The 27,399-nt window shown below is 42.6% G+C and overlaps 1 protein-coding gene across 1 annotated transcript in view; it reads right to left on the bottom strand.

The window, feature by feature from the left end:
• The window catches only part of ccnp (cyclin P), a gene marked incomplete at both ends in the record, with an annotated part of 59,204 nt that overhangs the window by 7,983 nt on the left and 23,822 nt on the right, over positions 1 to 27,399 (bottom strand). The window contains 3 exons of the mRNA XM_084310107.1: positions 6,829 to 7,001; positions 15,467 to 15,542; positions 16,777 to 16,902. Of these exons, the coding sequence (XP_084166233.1) occupies positions 6,829 to 7,001; positions 15,467 to 15,542; positions 16,777 to 16,902 (375 nt within the window). The remainder of the gene's footprint in view (positions 1 to 6,828; positions 7,002 to 15,466; positions 15,543 to 16,776; positions 16,903 to 27,399) is intronic.

Genomic DNA, 27,399 nt, shown 5'->3' with positions numbered 1-27,399 from the left:
TTCTATATTATAGCTATGGATATTCAATACTATGGCCCATTTGACAACTATCTATCGTTCAATATGTGAAAAATAATGAATTTTTCCGTCCATATGTTCCTGTGTTATACCGTGGTGAATATAAGTGGTTTTAGAGCGGTCTGGGGTAATTCCCGAAATGCTGAGTTATAGCCTTATACGTCAATTCTATTATAACCGTTGCCGTTTCTTGCCTGGACACGCTACTATTCCCGAATCAAATCTATATAATAGGTATTATGTTTAATCATGAATGCATGAAAGGGGGGGGGGGGGGTCCTTTCTTGATGCTTTGATCGTCACCAACGGCATACGTTGTGGAGTAACCTTACACACACATGTTGCGATCGAGGTGAAGTCATGGTTGGATCAAAGCAAGATTGATATCATATAGTCCTTACCTTCACTAGGATGTACCCCAAAAAGAATATTCAAATTATCTGATCGCGATTCCAAGTATTGATGTCCATCATGTCGCCAACATAATCCACCACACATCAGGAGCATTTGACGCTTCTCAATCCGATCGGGATAACCGCTCGACTCGCCCGACAAAGAAAAATGCCACCGGAGACATTTGAACGTTACACAGGCCAAGATACAAGGTTTCAAAAGGTGCTCGATACCGCCACCTGGGAGGATCTGGCCGGCACTGCACCCTCGGCGTTGCAGTATGCCTTCTAACGGCAACATACGGGTACCTGACATTAAATAGAATAAAAAAAAAAAAAAAAAAAAAGGAAAAACCATCAAATAACATATATATACGTGGTTGGCGTTCAAAGGATGGCGACCAATCACGTATATAAACGTTGTTGGTGGGGAATGAGTTAAGCCTGACAGGCACGGTACTGGGCCCAGATTAATTTCACACCATAAATAGATCAATACAGTCCGTATTAATTAATGTTTCGTTTCTTTTTCAAATGTAGCCAAGAGTAAAGACCCTAACCCTATCAAAACAGCAGTCAAAGTGTATATTTTCAGCACTACGTTTGTGATTTTAAGTGTTATTAGCAAAATATGAGTTTATAGAATTCTCCGTGCATTGCATCGGAAACCGGTGGATATAGACGCGAGGAAATTCCACTATCATTCATGTTTGTATTCCTAAGAAAGGAGACCCAGGGCTTTCGATGGACATCGCAATTTCATAAAACTACACTACCGAGCTCATACCAGGCTCCGTCTAAGGTGTAGGGGCTGATGTGAAAATATTTTTTAAAGTTATTTTTGTGATTATATCTCACGGTCGAACAAACCTGAACATTATTGCCATAAAATACAACATATATTGTTTCTTTACCCTTCTGTGTCTCAATCTGGTGAAAAATGGCAGAACTATGGACATTATGCAAAAGTAACTGTACTTACAGTAGATTTCATTCTCGGTCTTTGCTGCCCTGTAACTGGCGCATGGTGGTACTAAATCCAGATTTAACTCAGTCATTGGAAAGAGGAGATTTGGACCGATCCATAGATTTATGACTTTGCCACAATAAGGTAATTTATAGGCATGATATTCTACATTCATATTAAAATTGAATGTGTCCGGATGGCAAAATTCAGTACTGTAACTACAAAAACCCCTGTAAATAATCTGCCTTTTATTCATTTGCTTAGATCTTTTGTACACTTGATCTAAAGAAGGTGCTGCATGAGCCCAGTTGCAATTGTTCATGACTGGTCAATGTTAGCATGGTGTTATTCACCATCAAAGATGGAAAGAAAATAATCAAGTTCAAGTTCAAGTTTCAAGTTTCTTTAATAGTTGTCATACAGAAGTACAGAATACTTTTGTACAAAATGCTTCTTACTGTTGCGCTCCAGAGACTGTGCATGACAAGATAAGTATGAAATAAAAACATAGTAAAAATTAGAAGTAAAAAAAGAGGTCACAGTGTTCAGTTTAGACATATGTACAATGTTCGTAGACGTAGTTACCATACAATATACAATACTGTGCAGTGTACTAATATACAATACTATATAGTGCAAGGCATAAATGGACGAGGTGCAGTTTAGGTACAATTCACAGTAGGTGTACGAGTTGTAGTGCAAATCCTTTATCAATAAATATAAAGTGTAGTGTGTTTGTGTGATCTAAAGTGTGGAGAGTGGGTGCTGCAGTGTGTTGTTTGTTTGAGTGAGTGTGTGCGTGTGGGTGTGTGTGCTGTGTGCATTTGATGGTTGTTGCATAGTGATTATTGTTCGTTTAGCGATTATTGTTCGTTTAGCAGCCTGATGGCCTGGGGATAGAAGCTCCTTCTGAGTCTTTCTGTGCTCGCCATAAGACTCCGGTATCGCTTGCCTGACGGCAGCAGTTCAAAGAGGCAGTTGTTCGGGTGGCTCGAGTCCTTAATAATTCTCTTAGCCTTCCCCTTGCACCGCTTGTTGTAAATGTTCTGGAGGGTGGGAAGCCCCCCTCTAATTGTGCGTTCGGCTGAACGTGTCACTCTTTGTAGTCTGCTACGGTCTTGTGCAGTGCTATTCCCAAACCAGGAGGTGATGTTGCCGGTCAGGATGCTCTCTATTGTACATGAGTAGAAGTTCCTAAGGATCTTCTGACTGACTTGGAACTTCCTTAGGCGCCTGAGGAAGTAGAGGCGTTGTCGTGCCTTCTTCACAACACTGTCAATGTGTGTGGTCCATGTCAAGTCCTCGGATATGTGGGCTCCGAGGTACTTGAAACTGTTCACTCTCTCAACTGGTGCCCCGTCGATGCTGAGGGGGCTGTAGTCCTTGACCCCCGACCTCCTGAAGTCCACAATCATCTCTTTTGTTTTGCTGACGTTCAGGGAGAGGCAGTTCTCCTGACACCACTGTGACAGGTTCTCTACCTCTTCCAGGTAGGCCCTTTCGTCGTTGGCAGAGATCAGGCCCACCACTACTGTGTCATCAGCAAATTTGATGATGGTGTTGTTGTTCCGCTGTGCTACGCAGTCATGTGTGTACAGGGAGTAGAGGAGGGGGCTCAGAACACAGCCCTGGGGGGCCCCTATGTTGAGCGTGATGGATGAGGAGGTGCAGTTGCCGGCTCTTACCACCTGGGGTCTGCCCGTCAGGAAGTCCAGGACCCACTGGCACAGGTCATAGTTCAAGCCCAGGTCCCTGAGCTTGGCTATGAGTTTGGAGGGGACTATGGTATTGAATGCTGAGCTGTAGTCGATGAACAGCATTCTCACATAGTTCCCCTGCCTCTTGTCCAGATGTGATGCTGCTGTGTGCAGCACATGGGCTATGGCGTCCTCCGTGGACCTGTTGGGGCGATATGCAAATTGCAGAGGGTCCAGGTTGATGGGGAGGGAGGAACAGATGTAGCCCTTCACTAGCTTCTCAAAGCACTTCATGGCTATGGAGGTGAGGGCTACAGGGCGGTAGTCGTTGAGGCAAGCGGGCGTAGATTTTTTGGGTACAGGGATGATGGTGGACTTCTTCAGACAGGTGGGGATGACGGCCTGTTCCAAGGACAGGTTGAAGATGTCAGTGAATACCGGGGCCAGTTGGTCGGCACAGACTTTTAGGACGCGGCCGGGGATGCCGTCCGGTCCTGCTGCCTTCCTGATATCCACTTTTTTAAAGATCCGTCTCACCTCATGCTCTGTTACCCTGAACACTGAGTCTCCATCAGCAGACCCCCCCCCCCCATTGCCGTGGTTTGTAGGCTGGTGTTGTTATTCACAGCCTCAAACCTCGCATAGAAGGAGTTGAGATCATTTGCTAAGGAGATGTCACTGTTCAGTTTGAGGGGGGTTCCTTTGTAGTCTGTCATTGTTCTGAGGCCCTGCCACATGCCTCTAGAGTCAGCCTGTTCAAACTGAAGTTCAACTTTATCCCTGTAACGCCGTTTTGCCTCTATTACTGCTCTCCTGACGTTGTATCTTGCCATCTTGTGTTCTTCCATGTTGCCTGTCACCAGCCCGGTGTTGTATGCTGATGTGCGCACTTTCAGAGCCTCACGGACGGATTTGTCTACCCAGGGCTTTTGATTTGGGTAGATATTAATTTTGGTGGTGGGGATTATTACTTCTACCTGAGTACAGACATAGTCAATCACCGTTTCGGTGTATTCGTTAATATTGGCTGTGTTATCACGGAATACACTCCATTCTGTGCTTCCCAGCACTGCTTGGAGTGACTCCACTGACGTCACGGCCCAACGCTTAACCTCTCGCGAGACCACCGGCGTTCGCTTGAGACTCTGTTTGTACTTAGGCAAAAGAAAAATTGCGGCGTGATCGCTTTTACCGAATGGACTAAGAGCCTGTGACTTGTACCCATTCTTAAATTGCGAGTATACATGGTCTAATATGTTCTCGCCTCTGGTGGGACAGGTCACATGCTGATAGAAATTCGGCAGCACCTTTTTAAGACGCGCGCTGTTGAAATCCCCCAAGACCAAAATGGCCGCGTCAACGTTAGCTGCCTGGAGTTTGTTTACCTCGTCGTGAAGTTTTGAAAGTGCGACCTCAGTGTTCGCGTGTGGTGGAATGTACACTCCGATGAGGATGATGGACGTTAACTCTCTTGGGAGGAAGAAGGGTCGACATTTTATCGTGATAAACTCCAGGTCTGGGGAGCAGTGGTTAGACATTTCCTTTGTGTTGCCTAAATCGCACCACTCCTTGTTTATCATGAAGGCAATGCCGCCTCCTCTCGTCTTTAGTGACTCTAATGCCGTCCGGTCTTTGCATAGAACGAAGATCATTTATATTCTCCTTTGGTTCATAACAATTTACTCAAGCATAGTAACAGACACAATATTTGTGACACTGGGAATACATTCCAGAGGTCCATAGATGTCTCTAGATACCAAGAACATGGAAATGGACTTTGTAGAAGTGGAGCAATCTTCCATTTACTTGGGTATGTACTTTTAGGCAAATCTTCTGAAAATATGGCTAGGGCTTAAGAGGTTAAGTTACTTTCTGGTGGGTGATCTGAGTGACTTCCTGGTGGGTGATCAGAGTGACTTTCTAGGTCCACGGCACATGTGGTTCTGTAGAAGGTTTTTTCTGCATCACTGTAAGGGGTATGACCAATTTGAGGGGCCAAAAAGATCATGTGGACACTAGACAAGATGTTTTTGTAGTAAATTGCACAAATCTGTACTTGAAACAAAGACACAAAGTGCCATGGATGCAAAGCAGAGTGCCATGCCTGTGAGGACACTAGGGGCAGAGTGGGTAATCGAGAGTGTACTGACTGACCGGTCTATGGAGGTGTTAAAAGGAGGTCATTGCTCATCCATCCGGAGATCGAATTAAGGCAATCGGTGCAGTAGTACATTTCATCCAAAAGGCGGCAGTTCACCCAAAATAAAAAATAAAACACTTTTCCCCCCTCGTCATGTATCCATCTATATAGTTTTGTTTTGGTGTGATTTGTCTAGTTCTGGAAATATTTGCTGTGGAGATGTCTGGCGTCACTCAATACAATGGAGTGGAATGGCATTTATACTAGCCGCTTGGTCACAGCATGTCAGAGTCTACAGCAAAGATGAATACGACTTATTTGTGACACCCCTGACATGGCCAAGCATAGAATCTTGAATCCAAGAATGATGGTCAAATCAACACTTCAGTGTCAAATAAGGACACAATTATATTTTTGGTTTGATTGTTGGGGTTCTCTTTTCGGTAAAAAGATTCCACTCCTTCTCCATACAATTTCTGAACTGGAAGATATGATTCACTAGAAGATATGCGTCAACTATGTCACATCACTCTACATGTGTGAAATTACTAGATATATTATAATAAAACACAAGACATTTGTGCCCTAATGACAAGGGAGAAACGCTAAATGAAGAAACCCAATGGCCATCACAACCCTAGATCCAGCCCAATGTAAATAAAAAGCAGCAAGAATCAGCACATCACCAGAGTTATAAAGTGGGTACCCCCTTCACTGGTGTTTCTTCAAGTTAGGCCCACGACATCTTGGGAAGGCTTCAACAAAAGCAGCACGAGCCAGCATATCACTAGGGTTATCAAGTGGGCACCCCCCTTCACTGGTGTTTCTTTAAGTTAGGCCTACGACACCTCAGGAAGGCTCAACGTCCCAGAACCACCCCCCTCCATGCTAGCTCCCACTTTTCCATGATATTCACACGCCGAACCTCCCTATGTTATCCTATGTAAAAATACAATTCCTACAATATTACACATGAAGAGTTACTGCCTTTCAATACTTCTTGACTTCTTCTGACATCTCATTTAGCACTTTTTGCAAACTCCACCCACGAATCCCCAACTCTACCAACAATGATGAAGTCGATCGTGCTATGAATCCTCTGCATCCTACTTCCACCGGACAAACCCTAGCTTTCCATCCTCGCTGTTCAGTTTCTGCTGCCAAGTCTGCATATCTAAGCTTTTTCCTTTCATATGCATCTTCTACTGAATCCTTCCAAGGCACGGTCAATTCTATAAAGTAAACTAACCACAGACTGCGAGACCATAATACTAAGCCAGGCCTCAAGTTAGTGCTAACCATCTCTTGTGGAACAACTAATTTCCCTCCCAAATCTACCTGCATCTCCAAATCAGTAGCTCCATTTATACAACTACATACATTTAGCTGACACTTCAATCCAAAGTTGTCAACAACTTGTCAGGAGGAGGGGTAAGGGTCAGTAACATTGCTCATCAAACAGTGCCTTACATTCTGAGTGCATCGCTTTCATTTGTAGTTATTGTGTATCGGCATTGTAAAACAAGAGCATCTTGTACAAACATCTAATCCATCTTCACTTTACTGCATGGATTCTAGGGAGGAAAGATTTTGGGAATGAGTCTGTGCGCTCACCATCATGTCCGTGAAGACGTCCCAGGCGTAGGTGCGGTCGTTGATGAGGCCCAGTTTCTCCATGGCGGTCTCCATCTCGTGGCGCAGGAGGCCGGGCACTAGGGCCTGCAGGCCGTGGAAAGCCTGAAGACCATGGAGGTAAAGCAGCGCTGCCTGGTCCTCAGACCCATCTGCTGCACATGGGCAAGGGGGCAGGAAGTCTACTGACATACTTGGAAGTACACAGTAATTGTAAAGTGAACAAAAAACTAACTTACCATCTTTAGATAATAGTATAATATAATAAAAATACTCAACCTCTATCGTCTTTAACTATGAATGAACACAACACTCTTAACATCTATCCATGCTCCTTAAGACTACATGGTTGAACATTTAACAGCACCTTGTCCTTTGCCTTAGATACTGTTGCTCCACTGAAGGTTAAAAACAGATCAACTGACAGAATCTCCCAGTGGTTAAGCAATAATAGTGTTGGCCAGGCTAAAAGAATATGTCAGGCAGCAGAATGTAAATGGAGGAAATCTAAGCTCACAGTTCACTGCAACATTACAGCAATATCTAATTATAACAAAAGCATTATGGTTGTCAAGAAAGTACCACTTTTCCACGATTGTTGCAGAGAATACAGGCAACTCAAGAATATTATTCTCCACTATTGACCAGCTAATACACACCACCCCAGTAACATCTGCATCAAAATGTGAAGAACTTCTTAAACCCTTTTTATTTTTTTCAATCAGAGCAAACATCACTGCAGACGTTGACAGATATCTGCCAACCGATTGCTTGGTCTCCTCAAGTGCTGCTTACAGCAACACAGCTTTATTCCCCGTTACCATCGCCCCCTAGGCAAAACAACCTTACCAAAGTCTGTGGTAACCGGCTCTAAAGTCACATGACCCGGCTCTCACAAAATAAAGCATGTGGCTAATTTGTTAGTAAAACAATTGTGTTCAGGGACAATCAAATGTCAGGCTAACAAGCCAGCCAACTGTGGATTATATTTACAGTACGTCAACAATAGGCAACGCTATTGACAGAAAGGCTTGCTTGCATAAAGCAGAATAATTTTCACTGGCATCAGTCAAGTGACAGGTGGTTATATTTCATGCTGGCTGCATGTCTTGCTTCACCCATCAGAACTGCTCCCCATTGGCACTCACTGAAATAATTCTACTCCATGCACCATCACACACCACCTGGAGCATATAAGCAGGCGCTTGCCCGGCACTCCCCATTGCTTATTTTATGCAGTAAGGATAGCTCATACGCAGATTCGAGCAACAAAGAATCGCCAACCTTTCACAGGTAGAGGGCCATGTGAAGCAGCAGAAAGACTGCGTGCCACGGCTGGATAAACCATCGGCTTCTTTACGACTACATTCAGACTGCAGGTGAAAGTGGCCCAATCAGATTTATTTTGCTCACTGTATGTGACTTGGATCCGATTTTTGTGAACAGCACAAAATCACATAGAATCTGGGCCACTTTCATATGTGATTCTAAATCATGTTACAGGTCTGATCTTTTGCAATGAGACTTCCATGCAACATTTACATCACTCTATTGTTCATTTGCGAATGTGGGTCAGTTCAGGAGTGTGACCAGTTCCCACTGGAATCAGATATTGGCCGCATTGAAAATAAAATGCGAATAGCCAAACACCTTTTTTTATCAGAACAATAAATCAGAATTGAGCACTAAAGCCTGCAGTGTCAACGTAGCCTTCTTTGCCCCGATACAACCTGAAACTGAAAAAAAAAACAGCGGCTTCATCGGCGTCTGTGCGAGTCGTCTGATGAGGCGTACTCCTCCGCTGCAGGAAATAATATCACTCTTCTCTCCACATTCCTTTCCAAAAGTGGAGGCTGGAAAAGTGCAACTGAATCAAGAGGGCATGGACATCCTGGCTCATGTTACATGTGCCACTCAAGGTTATGGCCCTTTCTACCATGATGGAGAGAATCATATGGCCATTTCAAATCAGACTTCTGGAAACCTCTCACCTGCTGCCTGTTGGGTTCTTCAATAGGAGGAGGCGACAGCTTCTCATCAGGCTATGGAAATGGAGGTCTCCGCTTTCCTGCCCCTTTCTGAAACGGTTTCCATAGCCTACAGGCTCACTGAGCGCAGCAGGGTCAGCGCGGCTCCCTGCCATCAATTGTACAGAGGTAAACATAGCACCGCTAGTCTCCAGCCCCACGACCAGCAGTTTCAATGCGCCAGGTCAGAGCGCTGGCAAACATTAAGGTTCTTTGAGTGAGTCTGGTTGGAGCCACCCAACAGCACCCAAGTAAAAGTAAGTGAGCCGGGGTAACGCATGATGGTGAGAGCCCCCATTGAAAATGTTATAGAGAAACATGTCATGAAATTGTTTCAATAAAGAAAATAATTAAGCGACGTTACAGGGTCTCTGAAGGAGCAATGGTTTTCAACTAAACTCTCGTGCCCTAAACACTCAACCAGTCATAAACACAGACATGGCTCATGGTTGAGCCGTGGTTTCACAGAGTGTACACAGTCATGTCTCGCTGTGGCTCCAGTGGCTTCCTGCTGTGGAAACTGTCCCTCTCCCTCTGGGGCCGTCTACATGCAGACCATGCCCACAAGGCTTCCCTCTCCCATACACCACTGGCAGGCGTCAATGAGGTCCTTACTCATGCCGATGGTGGTAGAGCTCTAAGAGCCAGGTCATTTCATCCAATCAACAATAATTGGGCCCTTCACGGCAGTAGGAAAGATTCCCACCACTCAAAGCCAGCTGGTCTCAATGAGGTCCTCACCCAAAATAATGGTTGCAGAGTGCTGAGCTCCAGTAGCGTTCACCAGAGGCGACCAACATCCTGATTTTACATTTTCCAATGAAGACAGTGCATTTCGCCACAGTGGGAAGTTTTTAAGGGACATGTCATTCTCACTCAATAGGGTGTAGGTGCACAGACCCCGCTACCCAACACATCAATGTGCTGGAGCTCAGAGCATGACTATTTGTGCTCAGACATTTTCTAAGCCATCTTTAAATCAGGACGGGACAGTCAGACATCGGCTGAGGCCACGTCCAATATCCAGAACCCTGGAATCGGTCCTGGCTTTTGTCCAGTCTCTGCCAGTCACCAAGGGTTTGATGATAAACCTCCTTAGTTTCAGCCACACTCTGGTGAAACGCTTTCGGCAGGGCGCAAGATGCCTCAAACCAATAAAGTGTGTGTTGACTCCACAATGGAACCGCCCACTAGCACTAACTAGGCTTTAGGGATTTACTTTGAACCTCTGTAACCCTCCAGTCAGTTGTCATTAAAGACAACTTTCCACTTGCCCATCACGTCAGTTCAACCAGACTGGAAATGGGAGCAGTGCTATTCCGACACCTAATCCAACCTGATCAGGGATACTCACTCACATTGCCCTATTGTCCCAATAGGCGACACAGGACGCACAGCCAGCATGAACTATAAGTATAAGTTAGATCAGTGGTTCCCAAAGTCGGGGTCGCGACCCAAAGGTGGGCCGCGAGCAGCCACGGGTGGGCCGCGAGATGATTAAAAAAAATAAAATAAAAAATAAAAAAAATAAAAAAATTATATTTTTTTTATTTTTAATTTTTTTTGTCAGGTCACTGAACTTAGAAGCAGGCCAGGACAGTGTTTCTAGTTGTATTCTAAAATTCTATTCTATTGTATTCTAAAATGTGACTATATGGTTTTATATTAACTTAATAAATAAACAAAAACGAAAAATCTACTTATTTCAACGAACATTTCAAACTAAATAACAGATTATGCACATAAAACGCTGAAAACAACCGCAACAATAGTATTTTAATGAGGCTATGATTATTATCATTATTATTTTGCAACAAGTTAGCCCTCTCATAAATAGCACATATAAATGAATAACTAACTTGAACTAACTTAATAGGATTGAAGTGATATTTGGCTTAAAAAATCGGTCGCCTGGCAAAAAAAAAAAAAAAAAAAGCCAGACGATGTGCATTGGGCCGCGGCTCTCTGACGCCTTCTTTTCTGGGCCCTGGCCTGAAAAGTTTGGGAACCCCTGAGTTAGATCATAACACTAGGTATACGATTGCTAGCAAAGCATCTTGTTTTATTTATTTTTTACAAAGGGATGCACCGATCCAACTTTTTCAATCCCAATACAGATACCTGGGCTTTGGGTATTGGCCGATACCGAGCACCGATCCATTACTTTTAATGAACAGTATAAACTTGGATCATGGTTTTGGGATCATTGGACACAAATTGAGATACAATACATTTGTACCCATTAGAGAGTTAACGATATATCAATCTATTATCAATAACCCAATAGGATCGATGAAACGTAAAAAGATCGGTTCATATTGAGATACTCTTATTATGAAATTCCTGTGGCGAGTCGTATCCGCCTAACAGCACAGCAGTAGCGTCTGAAACGCTGTGTAGACATTACAACAGAGCAAGGCTACATAGTGTGCCTATTTTGCGACCCGAAATAAGTCCCTGCTGTTTTATTCCGCAATGGGTCAAATGCATCTAACATGCTTTGCATCCTCGCCATTCCTTTATGCCCATGTCGCATTAAAGACAGAAAATTAACATTATGTTAGCGTAAGCTAACAAGCTAACCCTGATCAGAGCCATAGAGAGAACAGCAGAGGTCCATTAGTGGGGACTGGGTAAGGGGGGAGGGGCATTCTCCCTTTCTGTGTGTGTGTGTGTGTGCGGGCGCGTGCGTTTGGAAAGACCAGATGAAGTCAGGAGTATATTGATAGTAAATTTACTGAGGATGGACAGATAATGTTGATATTTAAACATAAAAAACATCTCTTTTCACTGTTATGCTGACGACACAGCTTTAAGTTTCCCTGAAACCTAAAAACCAGTCTCTACTTAACAGTCTCATGTCCTGCCTGGATGACGTTAAATGGCACAAAACATTCTACAACTAAATCAAATGCGAAATAATCCTCTTCGGTCCCCCAGACGCCGTCACCACCCTTACCAAAAGTCTTGGCAACCTGTCCTCCCTGGTCAAGCCTTATGTCAAGAACCTACGTGTCATTTTTTATCCGCAATTTAAATTCGACAGACAAGTGAACTCAGTGTTTTTTTCCAACTATGCACCATAGCCAAAATCAAAGCACTTCTCTCCCATGCAGACCTTTAGAGTCATCCACGCTTTCATTTAATCTAGATTAGACTACTGCAACTCGCTCTATATAGGCATTAACCAGTCTTCCCTGTCCCGCCTACAACTGGTACAAAACGCCGCTGACAGACTGTTGACCGGAACCCGCAAGAGAGACCACATCACCCCTGTCCTTGCCTCCCTTCATTGGCTTCCAGTACGCTACAGGATAGATTTTAAGGTTCTCCCATTTGTTTTTAAAGCCCTTAATGGTCACCCCCCCTCCTACATCTCAGACCTCCTATCCCCCTATTCAGTGGCGGCCGGTCCGATCCACGTTTGGGTGGGCGCAGGTGGTCGGGGGAGGGGGTGAAGGGGGGGGGCTATTTTTTCAATAGTCACTTTTGGCGAGTTGTTCTACATTTAGGTTAAACATTAATGAACAAAGGGACAGCTACAGTATGTAAATTGTAAAGCTTTTTTTTTTTATTACAGTCAACTCGTACTGCGTGTGAGAGAGCGAAAGAGAGAGAGCGAGATAGACTGGGAGAGAGAGAGAAAAAGCTAGATAGACAGAGAGAGAGAGAGAAAAAGCAAGATAGACAGAGAGAGAGAGAAAGAGAGAGCGAGATAGACAGGGAGAGAGAGAGAGAGCGAGAGGGAGCATGAGAGACAGGGAGAGAGAGAAAGAAAGAGAGAGAAAGAAAGAGATATATATCGCGCCACTCACTCATATCAGACCTCACTGCACTTATGTGTATCATGTATGCGACAAATAAACCTCTTGAATCTTGCCATAGTCAATCAGTTTCAGTAACTACAGAACAGTACGAGCCTCGAGCCGCCGCGTTAACCCTTCGAGAAGCTTTTGTGGTCCGGCCAGGCTTGATAAAGTGTATGTCCACTGTCCAGACTCCATATAAATCCAAATAAAATCCAACAGTGTCAGTAATGTACAGTATCTCGTGCTGATCTCTCCAACTCCTGAGAATACACTTCTTATATCTTATTACCGAACCACGAGCCTAGCTAAGCTAACGCACTGAATCGAAAATGAATAAATAAAATAGGACTGACTCGCATTATTTTCTGTCCGACGATGTGACGAGTACAGTGGCACAGAGCTTGCTTCGAGCGCTAGAAAAACGCGCCCCGATTACATATTATTTGAACGCACTGATAGGCGAAATGTATTTGCTTCTTCTATTTACATTGGCTGCGATGATAGTGAAGGGCCCAGCTTTAGAGGTACTCTCTATATCAGGAGAGACAGTGACGTCATGTGAATCACAAAACAATGATTTATATTTGATATATTAACGTTATTGTGCATTTGAAACACAAACTTAAAATGAGTAAATATTATTCATTTTAAACATGTTTAGTTTATTTTTAGGAGTCTAAAATAAAAATAAAAATAAAACATTTTCTTCTTCTCCTGCTCTCTTCACCAGGGGGGCCGGCGCCCCAGGGCCCCCTATGGGCCGGCCGCCACTGCCCCTATTCCAACACCAAGGTCCCTCAGGTCAGCCGATCAGAGGCTCCTGACAGTCCGGAGGTCTAACCTCAAGCTCAAGGGGGCCCCAGTCCGGAGGTCTAACCTCAAGCTCAGGGGGGCCGTGCCTTTGCTGTCACAGCCCCTGAACTATGGAACAGCATCCCCACCTCCATTAGGCTTGCCCCCTCGATAGATGCCTTCAAATCTAGGCTCAAAACCCACTTCTACCTACTAGCCTTTCCCGTTCACTGACTCATGCCCCGTTTTCCTGTGTGCCCTCCCATAAAACGGAGTGCGATTGTTGTCAATATGTATCTATGCATCTACCCTCTGTACAGCACTTTGGTTGACACGTGTCATGTTAAATGTGCTATATAAATAAATCTGATTGATTGACATAATACATGTATTCATGATCATGTAACATAACAATTGTAGGAACGGTTTGGGAGAGGAAGGGGTTTTAGGTTGCGTGTTGAGAGTTCCAAAGAAATGTACTTAAAGTTTAAAGCTCAATATATCAAAACATGGCACTTTACAGTGAACAGGAGGTCTTTGTATTAAAAACAATAGATTGTTTTTCATTTAAATGTCTGGAAGAGCTCAAAAAGAAAAATGTCAAATGATATTTCCGTTGCCTTTTTTGAGTTGATCTAAATGTTACAGATTGTGTTAAATGGGCATATAATATCGTATTATATCGATCGCAGGCACCGTCGAATCGTATCGTGGCAGACTGATATTGGCAAATATTGTATCGTTGTGACTTGTCCAAAGAATCTGTATCGTATCGTGATGAAACTGGTGAATCCCACCCCTAATTTCTAGCATGTTAAGACATGTTTCTTGGCATCGTATTTTAGTATTGGGGACATTTTCAGATAGATATTCTACATTAGCCTTGTATTGGACATACAATGCATTTCTTCTACTCTCAATACTCTTGCCACTCTCTCCTACCCTTGGGAGCTCTCAACCATGAAACCATGCATTACTATAGTATGCAAAAATCATTAAATAGAGCTTGCAAATGCATATTTCCAGCATTATGACAAAGAGTGCCTGAGCAGGAACATTACACTGGAGTCCAGGAAAAAGCACAATACCATGTTCATTGCAACAATGAATTATGCTGACCATAGCAACAGTACGGCTTTGACTTTTTTTTATTTTTTTAAATAAGCAATGGAGTTTGATGACTTCTGGATATGAGCAAACATCTGGTGTCGGCTGGATGGACCATACTCGTCGAAATGCATTGTAGGTTTTGGCCCCATCGTAGGCTATATTGACAATTAAAATAAAAAATGCTGTCCAAAAGTCCAGATTACACTGGACTTATCCTTTAATATAATAATCAATTGTATGTAAATTTGATTAGTCTTCTTGGAAGAATAGTCAAGCTAACAAACATTTTGATCCCACCTAAACTACTGAGATCATTACAGTAAAATGAGATCAATTGGGACCCAATCCATATCTAAAAGAAACTCCTATAGTCAACTACAGTATGTTGTGAAACACTTAAGAAACTGTTTGGAATGTGTTCAATTTGGTTTGGACTTCCACTAGAATTGCTAATGTATTTCAATAACCCAAGTGCTTTTTATAACCAAAGCAAGTGCTTTTTATAGGATGTACTGTAATGACTCAGTCAGTGACACAATCAGGCATGCTTCTTAAAAAAGGAACACACCAACATTATGGGAAATGTACTTACCGTCTTCTCCAGAGTGAGACAATAAGATGAATACCAATTTCCACTCAGTTCAGTAGAAAGCTAGTCTAGCTTAGCGCAAATTAATGGAAGCGGATACGGACCACTAGAAATTCATATCCATGGTCTTGTATGACTCTGGAGAAGCACATTTCCCATAATGTTGGTGTGTTCTGTTAAAAAGGGGCAGAGTCTGCCTTGGAAAAAAAGGGGTACAAAAAGGAAAAATCTAGAATGGCTAAATGTGAAGGTCTGGTGTGACAAAGTGTAATAATCAGGTTGTATATAACAACCTGAGTGAGTCAGCCGCTCATCCTCATGGAAGCCCATTATGATGCCATCATCAGTAGATACAGGCAACCTCTTGACCTGCCAAGACACAAAACAACAATCATTCTGCATTCAGTGCATGTTTCTCTGAAATAAAGCAGGCTGATTGGACGATACTTGATGTGGGGAGACATTAACCAAAAGGTAATCACAAAAGGGAGTGATATCTTCATGCCTTCACTCTACTGTTGTGGACCATTTCAGTTGGGATGTAGGGTTAAAAAAAAAAAAAAAAAAAAAAAAAAAAAATCACCCCTCCCAGTACAGGATGGGTTAGCCACAACATTCTGTCACTTCCCAGAAATAAGGAAAATACAACATGTTTGTCAAAATTAAGTCATTTTGCCATATATATAGGCCATGTCTGAAACCCCTCAAAGTATGATCTTTTCAGTATGGGGGTCCAGTTGTCTCAACTTTATGATGGTTGAGTAGGCATTTTTGGGTACCCCTTCAGTAGTCTGGGTTTTTATGAGTGCACTGTGCATGGTTACTTTGAGGAAGTGGATTTATACTTTACCAAGATGCTGTGAAGTATTACAATAAAAAACAAAACAATCATTGAAGCATCCCAATTTAAACCCCCATGCTGACTGTTTTTCAAGTGCACAGATGTTTGCATATTTCTACTGTTGACACCAATCACATGCAATGTAATTTCTTTCCCATGAAGAAAAAGAAAAGGAGCTAGTTTTGATCTACTGGGTGAACCTACTGAGCAGTAGTTTCTAAAAACATAATGTGTGTAGTAGGGTTAGTAGCTTCTGTGATTGTGTAGGTACTGAGGGTAGTAGAGTTAGTAGATTCTGTCTGATTGTGTAGGTACTGAGGGTAGTAGGGTTAGTAGCTTCAGTCTGATTGTGTAGGTACTGAGGGTAGTAGGGTTAGTAGCTTTTGTATGATTGTGTGTAGGTAATAGGTACTGAAGGTAGTAGGCTTTGTAGCTTCTGTATGATTGTGTAGGTACTGAGGGTAGTAGGGTTAGTAGCTTCTGTGATTGTGTAGGTACTGAGGGTAGTAGGGTTAGTAGCTTCTGTCCGATTGTGTCGGTACTGAGGGTAGTAGGGTTAGTAGCTTCTGTCTGATATCCAGGGACATGAGCAACACAACAGAATAAGGGGAAAATGTCCTTTTCATTGGCAGGTCTTTAATCATCAGCATCTATTATTGACGTGTGATATTGAGTGAAAACGTGCCTACAGTATGTGGGCCATGACAGCTTGAAGGGGGAGAGGACAGTGACCAGATTGCACCAGGAGGAGTGGAGGCGTACCCATCTGTGCTCCAGTTCCTTCTTGACGAGGGCCCCCCTGGGCTCCTGCCCCTCCAGGGGCTGCCAGCGATCTTTAAGCCCACAGGCACTGGCCCATGTTCTTAGGGGGGCACGGCTCTCTTCCGCCTAGAATGGGGATAGTGAATTATATTGAAATTGTGAAAGGAAAGGATTTCATATATATATATATATTCATATAAAATCTCATCAGTATATCATATATAAAGTGTCAAAAAAGTGAAGCACATGTTTAACACATTGTGTGCCGGCAGGGGGTGCGCTATTTATCGCTTGAGTGCCAGCGCTTTAGTCAATGAGAGGACGGGGATATTTGCGAATGCATAAACTATATCTTAAATGATGGCTATGTGTCCAATACAACCGTCGCTTATCAATGACTTGCTTGCAGTCAACATGTATGAAACAGATTGTTTTTTCATCAGTACATTTCCATTTTATACCGTTTTGAATACGAGTATAGTTTTGAAGATTTCTAGTGATTCCAGAAAAATCCGCGAAAATCGCCCTATACTGGAATACACAAAACACGTTGTCATTTTTCGGCCTATTTATGAATAGTTTTCAAATAAACGCTAGATTATCGATAGTATATGTGTACTTATGCACGCTAGAGAAGCGGGCTGAAAAATCGATTATCTATGCCATGCTTGGCGCTAACGCCACACACACGAGACACTTTGTGAAATATGTGAAAACACATCCGATTACCGCAAGACTGGTAAAATAAAGTCCTTACCTCACATCAGATGTTCTGCAAAAAGATGAATCCAATTCCTGATCGCCATTCCAAATATCGATCGCGTTTATTGATCCAACGTTAGACCTCGAAACAGATAATCCACGCTGCTTTCGGTTGCCTCAATGAATGCAATAGTCTCAGGTTACATGGCTCAGAAGTAAAATGTGGAATCCGGAGTTCTTTTTTTCTCATGCATTACCATTGACTCCAATACCATCCGGGAGACGATAGGGGGCGGCATTTGCCCTTTGAGGTCAGAGACAGTCCCAATAATAACATGAGGCTGGATGGATGGAAAATGAATGGATATCGCTAATAAAAGAAATAACGAGGGGGGAGCTCCAGTAGCTCACCACGTACCGCAAGCGCTATTTCAGCACCGTGGACAACCGTGCTCGTCACGGATCTGGGGCTTAGCGAGTTCGAATCCCGACTGCAGCCGTGCCTTTCCCAGAGTGTCTTCCCCCCCATCTGAACCCTTTCAGCCTGTTTCTGTCGGTCAACCTTGACCAGTATAAATGTGATAAACACATAAAAGAGCCAGGGGAATGGCCAAAGTTTAAAAAAAAAAAAAAAAAAAAAACGAGAAAATAACGAGAAAACTCGTTGGCACTCAACGCATGGCGGCCAACAACGAGATTTCTCGTCATTGGCACCCAATGTGTTAATATAATGTCCTTGAGCTTTAGTGGCCAGTTAACACCAGCCTCATAATTAGCAAAGCCCACCAGAGGCTCCACTCCCTGCGCCAGCTTAAAAAGTTTGGTGTGTCCAGGGAGGCGATGCTTAGTTTTTATAGAGCCACTGTGGAGAGTGTCCTTACCTTCTCAATGACTGTGTGGTACGGAAACACCACCGTCCATGATGGGGGACATTTAGAACGAACTGTACGCACAGCATCAAAAATCATCGGCTGTGAGCTCCCCTCTGTGGCCTCCATTTATGCCACACAAATCCGGCGGAAAGGGGAAAAGGTGATCAGGGACCCTTCTCACCCTGCTTACGACCTCTTTAACCCCCTTCCCTCTGGCAGAAGACTCTAAAGTCTCAGGTGCAGGACATCCCGTTTTAAAAACAGTACATATCCCGAGGCTGTCAGTCACCTGAACTCAAGTACAAATGTACAGGCACTTTGCACAACAAGGGCTAGCACCAGCCAACATGCACTTTAAAAACTGGAACACTGAGCAATTTATTTTAGGTACTGTAGCATTTTTTCTTTTTAATTGTTTGTGTAAAACTTTTTATTGTGGGGATTGTATTCTTGCGTTTTTATATTGTATGTTTTTAACATTGTCTGTACTGTATGTGGCACCAAGACAAATCCAATCAACAGTGTTGAAATGGCAATAAAGTTTCTATCTATCTATCTATCTACACGTGAAACACTGTCTCATCAGAAAATGTAAAAAAAGTACTAATCGATGTCGTAACAAATGGATTTAATCTCTATATTAGAAAAAGGTTTTTGTAATAGCAGTCCTGACCTGTAGCAGCTGGGGGGACCGTTTGAGAAGGCTGACCGGGGAACTACCACTTAAGGTCAGAGGTTATGGGCACAGTGGCGTAGTGGTAACACTGTCGCCTCACAGCAAGAAGGTCCAGGGTTCGATTCCCGCTTGGGGACCAGGTTTCCGCGATGCCAGGTACCCAGGTGGGTGATCTCCCAGGCCTTTCTGTCTGGAGTTTGCATGTTCACCCCGTGCTCGCAAGGGTTTCCCCCGCGATAAGAGAAACCCAATGGAAAAACATGCACAACAACAGATCGCTAACGCGTCCGTGACGAAGACGGGCAGGAGCACTTGGATGGTCCCCGGGCGTGGCTCACGCCGCAGCCCTCGTCTGCTCCCGGCGGCCCTTGGGGGGGGGAAGGACGACGGGATGGGTTAAGCGCAGAGTAGTATCGCATCGGCGATACTAAAGAGACAATGCATGCGTGTGTGTTCCGGTGTGTGTAATAAAACTAACCGCTGTGTGCCACTAAAAAACATTGAGTGTTGTTGCATGCCGAATAAAGACCTCTGCAACAGGTCCTGCATTATATTAAAATAACAGGTTTATGGATCCAGGAGAGCATAGAACAGGCGACCCCATCCTTTAGAAAGAGGGGGGGTGGATTACAATATCTTGTGACATCATAGGACCAGGATATTGGGCAGGAGACGTAAACCAATCAATTGGGATTAGGAAAAGCAGGAGGGGTTTCATATTTTTAGAGGATAAAAGCTAGAGGTTCAAAGGAGGAGCTCTCTTTCTACAGGCGATGAAACCATTTGTGAGTATAATGATATCAATATATTGAGGCGAGAGGCCTCAAAATGACATTGTTCTTGACTGGAAATATGATGTATTATGCAATGGAGACAGAACAGCAGTTAATGGGAACTGTCAACTTTCTGTGAACCTTTTAAAATGTCTGTAAGCTGAACCATCATTTTCATTACACACTCTTTGAATGTCAATTTGAACCTCTTCCCACCTATAGTCAAGATTATTATACAACATCGACCACAGGAAAAAAGGTACATAATGTATGTTACGTTTTATAGCCATAAGTAATATTTATTACAGGTAGGTCCGACCACGCATTGCGATTGGTCGAGAGCGTTCTAAACAGTGAGTATATTCATGATACACCCACGCTAAATCACCATGAATATACCACTGCGCTGGCTTTAGAATGTTGTAGAAAGTTTCAACTGCCATTCATCAAACGGAAACTGTGTCAACATTACCTACTCCGCGGACAACGTTACGTTTGATTTAATGTACCCGTTAACTCTTAGAGGGCGTCAGGACCATAGGCGGTTGTGATAGCACCAAAGTAACATTTTCAAATCATAATATCATAATGCAGAGGCTGAGACACTCACTTATTTGCTGCCGGTAGACCAGGGATCGGCAATAGGCGGCCCGCGGGCCAACATTGGCCCGACAGCAATAAATTCTGGCCCGTCAGATTATTTTGAGAATATGATATTTATTTGACGCGCGGGAAATTTTCACTCGGGACGCCAGGGTGTCTTTTATTGTGAAGCTGTATCTATCTACCGGCAGTCATCAAAAGCATGTCTGTCACTATAGCCAATTGAAATGCTAGAAATAGTCAGGTGGACTGGGAGAACCAATGGAATAGTCCCACCGGGCCCAGCGTCTATTTCCCTAACGCACTTTCACTTCCGCGTTCGAGATGAGACTCGCGAGCGAGTTGAAGAAAACAAAACAAACATCTTTGGATAGCAACAGGGAAATATAACGCTTCTTTTAACACTTTGGTTGCCTAAGGTTAAATGAATGATATACCATAGATTGCCAGCGCTATTTGTCTATGGAGAAAGTCCCCTTCTTTGCAGGGCTATAACTTTTTAAATTCTATTGCTACATTGCCATTATTAGGGCCCATTCAAAGTCCTATATGTATTGTTCATTGTGTAGCAACGTTAAACTTTTTCATTCACATATTCATAGTAAAGTATGGTCTAATGTATAAGTATGTTTTCATCTCTTTCTGCAGCTTTCTCCAGAACGTGATATATAGCCCCAAATGCATTATATTGATGATGAAATACAGTTTGATGGCAATCAGCGCGATATAAAAAATTCCAACTAGACGTACTTCTAGAAGTTACTACACGTCATCTGATGTTGACCGGATGGGCGAGGGGGCGTTTATAATTCCGTGGGCAGCGTTATACCAATCATCTAATGTGGGTCAAATGTTGATAATATCAGTTATTATCGAAGACGGTAACGTTACACGCTGAAACTCACCCCAGTCTCCGCGCGCCGTTGGGCGATCATCGTCGAGTAGAAATTTTATCATTATGGGATATATTATTACCCGGTCCATCTCCAGCTTGTATAATGGTATATACGTCCAAATCATGTTGTTTATCGAGTTATTGGCAATCGATCGCTATGTAGAGTGACGAGCTAGAGTCACGGGACATGTACCGAGTGGCCGGAAGCAATACGGACGTCTAGCAAAACCTCTAATGCGCTTCCTGTTAAGCGCTTGCGCCGATCGGCCACCAGATGGCGCTCCTGAACCGCCAGAGAGCTCAGTGGGTCCTGCTTGTGGATCTCAGGCCAGCGGAGGGACATTATGAATCCGATCGCAGATTTTTGAAATATTGATATAAAGACGACGTACAGCGTCCCCCGGCAACTTTAGCATGGCCAGCAAAGACGTCTAAAGACGGCTCCCGGCAGTCAAAGTGTTAATAAACAGGAGCCATACTTAAAATACGGGTTTATCGCAACAGGTCGGTGATTCTTGCGTGCCGAGCCGACGTCCTCTCTGCATAATATGTGGCGACAACAACAACGAGGCAAGTTGGCAGATGAAGTAGCTGCATTCAACGCCAATCTGGAATTGGAGGGCGGCGAGTGGATATGACATGTTTCAAACATTAGCAGGGATTTTGGAGGACTTAACAACAAACAAGGAGGTATGGTGAGTCGTGTTTTCATGCATTCTGATCCGTTCATCACCCGCCGGTGCCGCGGTCATCTGCAACAGCTGAGAGCTGTTCATGAATGAATGGATGAGTGAGAACTTTGTTTGGCGGATTGCAGAGTGGGTGCAGTGCAGTGCGGCGCAGTGCACACAGTTGTTGGGGGGATGCAGACCAGAGAAAAACGTTTGTCTTTTTTCAATATCAGTATATTAAATTAGCCATTGTTTTTGATCCTGGCCCGCCAAGCAACGGCTTGGGGAAAATCTGGCCCGCGGCCAAACCTAATTGCCGACCCCTGCGGTAGACCATCGCCGTACAAATTGGAAGCATACATGTCTCCAACTCTCCATAAATCCATTTAGTTAGATCCAGCACTGAATGCATCTTGTGATTATCATCAACCGTTAGCCATTAGCCATTTCCTGGTTGATTCCGGACATGATGTCACATGAATGCCAGGCTGCTCAGTCAATACTAGACAATTAGTAAGGTAAGGTAAGGTAAATTTGATTTGTATAGCGCTTTTCCAGATTAAAATCACAAAGTGCTTTACAGGCAGTAAAAAGTTATTCAGAATAAAATAACCACACATGTTACATCACATATAAGATTGTAGAATACTTAACAATTTATTAAAATACAACCACATACACAAATGTTACACCACATACATATAAAATTACCAAAGCACCTCAAAGGCGCTAAAAACAAAATTACAAACATCACAAAACAAACTGGTCAGACTACTGCTTACTCCTAGAACCCACCTCACCCCTGCCCACTTTGACAACTTTGATGGTTTAGACTAGACGACAGAGTACAGCAACTTGCAATGGGCCTGGTCTACAAGATACACTAGGGTGCCGCAGAGAGCTGCCAGGGGTGCCTTGAGATTAAAAAATAAAAATACATTATTTTTGGATTACAGAAAATTATCACTAAAGTGCTATCTGTTGCAGCTGCACTGTTTTCCATGAAAATACCACATTTGGATAAGTTTGACCATTTCTCAAAATCTGAAAATCATTATTTAATAAAACACAGAAAAAGATCACCAAGTTACTCTGGATAAAAAAAAACTTTACAGACAACATTGACAACATTTAGACCTGAAACACCGGTTAATAATGCATTTTATACAACGGCATGCAAATTTCTCGATTCTGATTGGCTGAACCAGTCCATTTACACGTCTTTATTGGCAACAATCCACGGTCCTGGGCTCAGGACCCGCCCACAACCGAATCACATATCACTCCGCCGGCTCACTCCGGGAGAAAACAAGATCGCGGACAACAAATGGATATGTTGATAGCGCCATAACGACTAAATATGAAGCGATTCTGTCACTGCGAATGTGTTAGTCCTTTAAACAATGTTGGATGATGTAATTGATGGGTCTTGAGTCATTCTAGAACAAAAGAAAAATCGCGATTTGATTGATTGATTAATTTGCATTTTTTTTCAATTTCTTTTTCCTTCTCTCTGACCGTCAGCGCTAGCTCTAGTCTCCACCCACCGCCACACACCCCCCCCCCCCCCCCCCCCACACACACACACACACACACACACACACACACACTCCTGTCTGCAACGCGGGTCAGACTGAGAGAGAGCTGGGTGCTGCGCTGTTCTAAGTGAGCATGGCCTATTGAGTTGATTGATTGATCGATTGCTAATTTTATTACTGTACGCTTGGTTTCCAACTGGTTAAGTTTAGGCCCTCTACAGTAGGTTTAAAAAAATAAATAAAAAAATCGGGCGAAGAAAACGTTTTTTTCCTATAGGGCAAAGACATTTTTTTAATTTGTTTTACCTACTTTCTCTTCGAAGCTTTTTTTGGCAATCGAAGCTTCGGGGCCGAGCTTCGATTTTAATTCGAAGCGTCAAAAAAAAAAAAAAAAAAAAAAAAAAAAATTTAGTATTTATAAAAAAAAAAAAAAAAAATTAGTGGTTTTTTTTTATCTTATGTTGTGGGACTTGTACAGCACTTTCGTAAACTTTGTTGTTTTTAAATGTGCTCTATAAATAAAGTGGGTTGGATTAATTAATTAAGTAGCCCCTTTCATGACTGTGACGCATCCAACAAGGTTTCACTCGGCTGTGTGATTTAATTCAAGGTGGATCGCTGTTGTCGTTTGAACTTCAGATTTCATGGGAACTACCAATCCCCCAAATCAAGAATGTTTAAGATGAATGAAGTAAGATTTTGATTATTTGAAATATGGCCCGTGTAGACTAAACTATGCACAGAATTATGTCAGTCTACAAGGTCCGGATTCTACATGGTCCGGCAATGTAGACCTTGTAGACTCCACTACAGACCAATTATCAGTGAATGTTCATGCATTTTTAAGAAGGGCAACATCCACAAAAAAACAAAGAACTCACCAAAACATCTCAGTAGCACCTTATCTAAATGTTATATTTCATATATGGAGATTCATATTTATTTATGTATTGCATGCATTTCTACATTTTATTTCCTATTTTGTTTATTCATCCCAGTATCTTTCTTTCTTATGTGTGGAATTCTACAAGGCGCGCGCACACACAGACTTACATTGTCATTTAGCTGACGCTTTTATCCAAAGCGACTTACAAGTTCTGTACGACAAGACAGCAAGAAGGGTACAACTCTATCAGCTGAGTAACAATGTTCATCAAAGTGTTGCGTGTTACAGTGTAGGTTAGTTTATTAGGACAAGTGCATGACAGTAAGGTTAGTCAGGGTTAGATTTTTTATTTTTATTTTTTTTATCATTTCAGATAATGGTTGAAGAAGTGAGTCTTTAGTCGACGGCGAAAGATAGGACGGGATTCGGCTGTCCTAACTGGGATGGGTAGTTCACGCACACACACACACACACACACAAATCGAAGTAAAAAAAAAAAAAATTGAAAAAAAATTGAAAAAAAAATTTATAATTTTTTTTAAACTTTGATTTTTTTTTTAATGATCGAAGCTTGTGCCATCGAACGAAGCTTCGAAGCTTCGAAGTATTTAAGACAGCCCTACTTTCTATAGAAGCATCTAAGAATGAAGTTCTATGGAAAGTAGGTCTGCATTCCCTTAACAATTGTGTGTATTGAGCCGTACTGTATTGTACCCATTCTGCATCTGGTAATAAAATGTTCAATCAATCATTCCAATAATACACAGTTGGATGTGTTAGTTGGTTGGATGCACTTCCGATCTGCTTCCACATGGAGGCAAATTGTCTTTTTTTGTAGTTGTGGGAACTACTTTTTCTGGCGGATGGTTCTCAATAAATCTTCGATTAATGTGTGTTTATTGTATAGAAATAAGGTTGGATGAATGTGGCAGTTGTATAAAAGCTTTACACCACTTGCAGTCGTGATTTGTGAACAATAAACCATGCCTAGGGGGGTCTAACGACCACCCCTAGGCATGGTTTATTGTTCACAAACCACTCCTGCGCGTGATGTAATGCTTAAATATAGCCTGCATAATATACACACAAATGTGTTTCCCGGTTTCTTAAATAAACATTATTTTGAAAGCAAGCACTTTTGTCATCATTGTAGCAAAAAAGACAGGACCGGAAAAGTCTTTATCGTATGTAGGGGTGCCCTGGAATATTTTATTGAACACAGGGGTGCCTTGGCAGCAGAAAGGTTGAGAACCCCGACTAAGGTACCATGTACATGTCAAAATACTTCCCAAAGGTCAGTGAATACCACGACCACAACACCAGAGGGAGCTCCACAAATCATGTTAAACCCAGATTCAAACAAGGGATTAAACACGTTTCGCAATTATGCCACATCATTGTGGAACGCCCTACCCACAGCTGTAAAGGAATGTGAATCACTACCCACTTTCAAAAACCACTCTCAAAGAGCAGCTACGAGAGACTGCAATTCGAAACTGGCCCCTGTAAATGTCCTAACGCAACCCCCTCCAATGTACAATAAATGTCATATTAAGCCCAATAATACACGAGACCCTCTTCTTGGGACAAAGTTAGGTTTCGTCGATAATCCAATGTACAGTTCCCCCCCCACCCCAACCCCCACCCACCAACCTCCTACCTACCAACCTATGTTTCTTCGTCAAATGTATACTCTTTTTTAGACTCTTCTTGTATGACAATAGTACTGTATTTGTAAATCTGGTATGTCATACATGTATAGATGTAGCAGTACTGTCTATCTGTGTCATGTATGTCATTCTGTTATGATTAATTGAAAATGGGGGACACTGATGTAAACAAGACAAACGTCTTTCTCTGGTCTGCATCCCCTTAACAAGTGTGCGCATTGAGCTGTACTGTACCCAATACAATTTTCAATCAATCAATGACATCAATTTCAGCTTGATCCAACAATGTTTTCATATCCATCCAGCTGATTGGCTTCTGTAGTGTTAAACACGAATGCCGCTACTGGCAATCCAAGAATCAGAAACGACCCCCCCCCCTTTCATGCATTCATGATGAAACATAATACCTATTATATACATTTGATTTGGAAATAGTAGCGTGTCCTGGCAATAAACGGCAACGATTATAGTAGAATTCACGTTGCGCCCTATTACTCTCTTCCCAGGAATTATCCCGGATCACCCTGAAATTATACTTATATTCACCACGGGATAACGCGTGAACGAACGTATGCATGAAAAAAGTATCTTTTTTGCATCTTGGACGGAAGAAAGTCAGTGTCAAATGAGAAATATAGTATTGTCTCCATAGCTATAATATAGAATATAGATATAGCTCTACAAACAAGGTGACGCACTCCTCTCTTTAAAGCGTGGCATAGCTACAACAGGACCCGGCTAATCCCTGGCGCTGAATGAGTTAATGGTTAAGACAAAGTTAGGGTTAAGGTTAGATCCCCAGCAAGGGAACCTAAGTTTTCTGTAAAAATTTAGTTTGTGAATATATGTACCGATTTGAAATACGTACACGTTACAATACGCAATTATATTACACATGGCTATAAAATAACATACATTATGTAAAGTTTTTCCTGTGGTCAATTTTGATCAACTTTATTTACATAATTTTAAGCAAGATCGGGCTGTGTACACTATATAAAGGTATGTTGACACCTGCTCATCCAACATCTCACTTGAAACACTCACTGAAACTCATTAAACCAAGTCTGCAAGCACAATTTCTGCTTTACACCATTTTAAATGTTAAATCACACTTTACACAGTTCTCTTAACACATTGAGTGCCAACGACGAGATTAGTCTGCTTAACTCGCCATGCGTTGAGTGCCAAGGAACGAGAAAACTCGTTTTTATTAATAGTTATTTCTTTTATAAGCAATATCCATAAATTTTTCATCCATCCAGCCTGACGTTATCATTGGGAATGGGTCTGAGCTCGAAAATGGCAAATACCGCCGCCTATCGTCTCCCGAATGG

This window comes from Notolepis coatsorum (genome assembly GCF_963971535.1).
Source record: "Notolepis coatsorum genome assembly, chromosome: 1".
NCBI lineage: Eukaryota > Metazoa > Chordata > Actinopteri > Aulopiformes > Paralepididae > Notolepis > Notolepis coatsorum.
The sequence above is the reverse complement of the archived record's forward strand: the minus strand, read 5'-3'. Positions and strand labels throughout refer to the sequence as shown.